General features: G+C 36.6%; 1 protein-coding gene across 1 annotated transcript; it reads right to left on the bottom strand.

Annotated features, from left to right (window-relative positions):
• Positions 1 to 200: 200 nt before the first annotated feature.
• Positions 201 to 734, bottom strand: LOC147809999 (general transcription factor II-I repeat domain-containing protein 2B-like). Its single transcript, XM_087162965.1, has one exon. It carries the CDS (start codon positions 732 to 734, stop codon positions 201 to 203), a length of 534 nt encoding a protein of 177 aa, XP_087019091.1.
• Between the last annotated feature and the right edge of the window lie 5,790 nt (positions 735 to 6,524).

Consider the following 6,524-nt stretch of genomic DNA (forward strand, 5'->3'; position numbering starts at 1 on the left):
AATTTAAGCTGCAAATCCGACCTCACTGTTTCACAATTTACGTTGAAAGGCATGGTAAAAATATCTAATTCTGTTTGAATGGCACTGAAATCTTAAAATCTGCTATCAAATTCAAAATGGAGTTTTTTCAAGCCATCTTCATAGTTCCTAATATTTTCCTTATTTACTGAGGGTATTGAATTTAACCTCGAGAAATAAGACTAGTCGTTCTTAGCTAGCTGCCCAGCAAACAGATTAAGCTTCAGTTTAAAAGCCTTGAGATGGGCCCAGATATCATCGATGAATTGATTTTTCTCTTGCATTTCAACATTCAAGTTGTTCATATGACAAAGAAGATCTGGGAAAAATACAAAGTCTGAAAGCCATGCTGTATCTTCTAATATTTCGCACTCTGTTGAAGACTGTTTCTCATGGAAGAACGACACTATGTCGACCTTCGGCTGCCAAACTCGCTCAAAAAAACATCCTGCACTAAGCCACCTTACATTCGTGTAATACAGTACATCAGAGTATTCAGATTGCACGGACTGAAGAAAATCTCGGAATTGCCGGTGAGTAAGCCCACGAAATCGAATAGTATTAATAAGCTTTACTACTGCATCAAGCACAGGTTTCATATTCATTGCAGATTTACACAGAGCATCTTGGTGTATAACACAAAGTAGAAAACTAACGTTATTCCCGGGATAGGCCTGATTAAAGAGTCCAAGGAATCCAGATTTTATTCCTGTCATATTTTGTGCCCATCAGTCGAAATATTACATATTTTTGTTCTGGCCACTTTCAGAGTTAAAAACCCTTCCTGAAACTCACGAAAAATATCACATCCCGTGGAAGTTCTCTTTAAAGAACGCATGTACGCTAGTTCCTCTGTACTTATTATTTATATTATATTATATTATTTATATTATATTCTAGACTTATTATTTTTAGCAATAGTGCATACTACAATGTAACTTGCATGCGTAGCTGCTTCTTGGACACTGTTTATCGTCCTGAAAAAATTTTGTTGCCTGATAATTCTTTAAGAAAACTTTCTTCATTTTGTCTTCTTTTACATTCAGACATTGCTCCGTAGTTGGCATTATTGTGCTTGGCTGTAAAATGTCGATAAATGTTGTATTCTTTAAAAACTGCTACAGCTTCATTGCAGATAAGACATACTGGTTTATCTTTTACAACTGTAAAAAAGTTCATTCATCATTGACTGCATGGCACCCTGAATCAACTTTGCGTTTTTTAGTAGCTATTTTGGGGATAAAAATTTTTACCAATAACTCAAATACGCACTAGCTATTTTATACATTTAATAATTTCACCATTATTTACAATGACATTATATGTGTGCAATCTTTCCATATCCAATAAATAATATTAGAACTCTCGCCGGCAGAAAAATCCGCTCGTTGGAGCTTAAAATGCGTAGTCTGCCACATATGAAATACAATTCACCTATAATACATACCATATGTCTGCTCCTCGAGAAAGACAAACGTTCGTTGGAGCCAATCTACGGCTATTCTATAAAGAACTTCTGCTTTAAATATTTTACCAATTGAAGCTGTCTTTGCTAACTATTTCCATCAATTTATGTTTTGTAGAACAAAAATAGAGAAAGCAAAAAGGTCATCAGTACTTAGTTAAAAAAGAAAGAACAAAAATAGCTTTACACAAAATAAACAAGAAAGTTGATATATAATGTATATTGTTTACATTCGCATGGATCGGCAAGTTGAAATTCTATCCGCTGGCCGGATAAAACCTTCCGTTGGGTCGCAGTTGGCCCGTGGGTCGTAGTATGCCCATCTCTAAACCCTTTCCATCAAATTTCGATTAAAAATTTTAGTCATGCAACATTTTAGCAACTGCGACCAGCAACTCCGACCAAAGAATATACAGGGCATCCCGTAAAGCGTCTACGGGATCTATAAGCGCCTACGGGAGTAAGGGCACATCATAAGGGTTAAGGATCGCATATGAACCCATGGCTGGAAATGTCAGGGGTAAGTGGTAGCAAAGGTAGACGATGGGAAAGGAAACACAAACAAGAGAGTGGTTAATTTGAACCATATATATATTACACATAATGAATACAAATGGTGCACAGCAGCTTGAATGTTACAAAAGACGCTTGAGGTTTGCACCATCAGACGCCAAACATGCCTGGATTGATTACCGGACATGTTCAAACACACCGGGAGTTTTTTTGATTGTAGCAGCTGCGCCGGCGAATCTTGCCACGATATCCATTTCAGACTCAACAGGATCGCGATACACGACACTTTTGATGGTTCCGCACAGAAAAAAGTCAAGGCTCGATAAATCCGGTGAGCGTGGGAGCAATTGAACTAATCCACCACACCAAATCCATCGATGCGGGAATGATCTGTTTAAATGGTTTCGAATATCTTATCCAAAATGAGCTGGCTGGCACCCCATCGCGTAGGAACAACATGTTGCCTCTCACATTTTGGGAAACATCGGCAAGCAAGCCGGGAAGAACCTGCTCCAGAAAGATCAGCTTATTCGCGGCATTCAACCTGGATGTTTAAAGCTACGACCCGACTAAACAGTAGTCAAACAAACCCGCTCACACATTAACTCTGAAGCGTTATTGTGCCTCGTGGTGCCGTAAACCGTGGAGGTTTGTTGAGCCCACAAATGCTGATTGTGGTGATGGATGTGGCCTTCCCCATTAAATGTAACTTCATCATTGAACAACACATAAGCTAGGAAATTCTCATCACGGGCACTTTCTTATAGTAACCACATGTTCAGGATGGTCATTGGGAAGCAGTAACTGAACCCTTTGTAAACGAAAGGCGTGGAAGGACATTCAAAACACGCTGGATACTAGTACGAGACATTCTTAACTGAGAGGCAATAGCACGTATGCTGGTCCTTGGTTTACTCTCAACCGCATCCAGCACACTTTCTCCCCTCTCGACCGAGTGAGTCGATCATGGCCTGATCTCACTTGTCCTGCCACTTCCTAATGACCCGTCCTCACACAAATTTCATGCAGACGAGCAAACAAACTGTGGTGTAGTTGCTGTCTGTCTGGGAAGCGTTCTCGATAAATGCGTGCAGCGGCTCGTCTTTTACCCTCACCTATTCCGTAAGCGAAGTGCATGTCAGCAAGCTCTCCGTTGGTATAGCGTTCCATACTCTTCGTATGCTGCCTACCGCTCGAATAAGGTAATCTTCACTTACCTCTTCACTGTTCAGCACCACCTAGAGGCGTACGATGACATTTCCGGGCATGGGTTTCTATGCAATTCTTAATCTTTATGATGTGCCCTACCTCTCCCAGAAGTTTGACGCAACGATTACGAGGAATCATGTACATAGGAGAGAAAGGCTAGCTTCCATAGGTATAATGTAAAGCTTCCTAAGGGTTGGTACGGTCCCTATTTAAAAAGAAAAAAAAAACATTTACGGACCCGGCTGCAGATGATCTTGAAACAGGTTTATACTCCCCCCCCCCCTTAACCACTACCGGGGTTGGGGAGAAAGGAAATATATATTTTAGCCGAAATGAAAAGGTAAGCTTCCTCTTTTTTTTATGGTTGGATTGTTGCGGTACTCTTGCACTATTTATAAATAGTATTGTGCTATTTATTAAGATATTTCTTTGAGAAATTATTTATATCATTAATTAAATTTGCTAACACATTTTAAAATCAAACGAAATAATAAAATTGCTGTTGACAAGAGGCAGCGTACCAACCATAGGCTTGTCCAACAACCGGTTAAGGTGATGTACCGCATGATTGTCACATGGCTTCTTATACGCATGCGTTGGATCTTAGTAGGGGAGAGTGGGGTCAATTGTAACAGGGTACGATTGTAACAGAGCAAACATTTCGAGTGTCGGGTTCTTGATTTGGTTCCTAGGTGGCGCATAAGGTGTATTTAATAAATCTACATGTACACCCCTGCTGGCAAGCATTTTTATGTACTTTTGAAAGAGTTACATCACAAAAGATATTTTCACGCTTCGTAAGTACTTTTTTTGGTATTAGAATATTATATTGTACAAAGTAATTTTGTTTAAACAAATAAAAATTATTAACCGAATATGTAAGTGGACACCTTAATTAACATTTCAATAAAAAAAGATTAGTTTTGTTAATTAACTAGCATTGTTTTTAACAAATGAAGCTGAAATGGCGTCTTGGGGACGATTGTAACAATAAGTGAAGGGACGATTGTAACAACTGAAAATAAATACTCTTATGTTTACAAACCATTTCTTAACTCTTTAAGAACCACCAATAGTTTCCTATATCATTTATATTAAGTTGCATGTGCATTATTTTATTTGTCACCTTTCACAGCATAAATTAAAATTTTTAACCCCTTAAAGTTAAAAGTTTAACCCTTTAGGTCTCTGCTCATTACTATTTTTACTCCTAAAATATCACTACTATTTTGATCAATAAAAAAATATACCACAACTATGATAATATGTATAATTAATTATGTTTTAGTTCATTTTATGAACTGTTACAATTGACCCCGTAAGTGGGGACAATTGTAACAAGTGCACGATTGTCAAAAATTGTTAATAACTGATATAATAACATTTAAAATAAGGTATTTTTTCTTTCTAGTAGAGGATAGTCTACTTTACTCGTCTGTCAGTCAATACTAATAATATATTGGATTTTTTGTTAGTTAAAAATAGTTAAGTAAAAAATGTTACAATTGACCCCACTCTCCCCTACATGATGCTCTTCTAAATCTGAGTATGTTGCTTTCTTTGTAAGTTGTTTTTCTGGTATAGCAACCTGTATTGAGCAGTTAGTTGCGTATTTGAAGGTCTTTGCTTAGTGCAAGCTAAGTGAAGAGATATATTTTAATCTTCTGTTGCTTAAAAAAAAGGGGTTGCTGAAAAGCTAGCAGTTTACATTTTTAGTGGTTTGTAATATTTTAAAAACCCGACAGTATATTCTGCACCAGAAAAGGGTCCCGCAGTGGACTGATCGTTAAGACACGGTTCCCAGCAGATCACCGAAGTCAAGCATCACTGGCTGCGGTCAGTGTGCGGGTGGGTGACCACTTGGATCAGTCTGCGTAGGTGTGCGGTATTGGTCCTCGTTAAACTGTGCTACCGTAAAGTGCTCGACTTCGCGCGCAGGTCGTCGGGCTACCGAAGCGGGGGTGCCATCCCCTCCGCAGAGGATCAAAATTGTGATGGCATGTCTTCGGATTATCCTCCGGGATGTTTCCCAGACCGTCGCCAATAGCCCATTGTGCAGCTCTAGTGCGACGTAAATTAACAATAACAAATAATAATAGCACCAGAAAAGGTAAACAAGTTCTCAAGATATGAGAAAAATATACAAAAAATTGAAGCTAAAATTACGAGGCTTTCCTGATCAAATTATTGGAACTATATTTTCCATTTCATGGCTATTCCCATATTTTGATTGTCAAAAATTCTTCGAAGAAAATTAAAGGTATTTTATGTTGAGAGATTATTTTATTTGCGGTAGATTCTGTTAATATTTAGAGCTACTTAGTTAGCATATTTGAGATCCAATTTTATGCCATTAAAATTAGTGAAAAACTTATTATTTGAGATAAAAGTTATTCAGAGTGCTATTTTGTCTTGTTCACTGTCATACATTGTAGTAGATGTTATCCAGAAGTTCCTAAAATATTCCAATTGTTAGCATAATAAGTTTCTATATAGACTTTGAAATATTTAAAAATTTCACTGCACCATTATCAGGTGTTATGTATTTGTTTATATATAATGGATTTATTGGAATTACATATATTTAAAGTCTTGTGTGCTTCATTTAGGCTTATAAATCTTTGTCAAATAATAGAAGGGCAGAGAGCACCACTATGGAGAGAAGGATAGCACGAAGGTACATCCGGGGTAACAACGGGATTCGAACCCGCTACCTCCATGATTTGCACAGCTTTTGGCGGGCGATACCACTCGGCTAGGGAGGCCCCTATATTATAGAGATCAAAATAATTGCAAATCAAAGTTATTGAATAAAAATTATATTGGTAAAGCATAAAATTTACTACCTTTTGAAATATTCAAATAAAATCAAGCATTATAACGTTAGTCATGTATGGATTGTGCTTTTAAGAAAATATAAGGTGCCTTTAGAATAATATAGTAATAATGTTGAGCAGTGTTTAATACTTAACAGTTAATTTTATATGGTTTCCATATTTCGTGAAAATGTTTAGGTATAACATTCAAACTAACACAAAAGAATGATGCGTAGCTTGAATAACTATTTAAAAATAGCTTATTCTTTGTGAAAGTTATTCTTGTATGACATTTTTTAGAAGACAAATTTGTCAGAAACATTTAATTTTATACTTAAAAAAAGAACATGTTTTATCTATTGTAATTTAAATAATAAGTTCAGAAAATTCGGTTATTAAACCCGTTGTAGCCTATATTGATAAATTTTTGTATAAATAAGATTGAGTCTATTATTATTGCATTTTGTATCTTTGTTAGTAAAAAGATATAAATATTAGGTAGT

The sequence above is a fragment of the Parasteatoda tepidariorum genome, chromosome 5 (assembly GCF_982258835.1).
Source record: "Parasteatoda tepidariorum strain Cologne lab strain chromosome 5, Ptep-v5.0, whole genome shotgun sequence".
Taxonomy (NCBI): domain Eukaryota; kingdom Metazoa; phylum Arthropoda; class Arachnida; order Araneae; family Theridiidae; genus Parasteatoda; species Parasteatoda tepidariorum.

Coding starts and splice junctions, on each gene's coding strand:
- LOC147809999 (XM_087162965.1), bottom strand. CDS start 734: ATGACAGGAATAAAATCTGGATTCCTTGGACTCTTTAATCAGGCCTAT.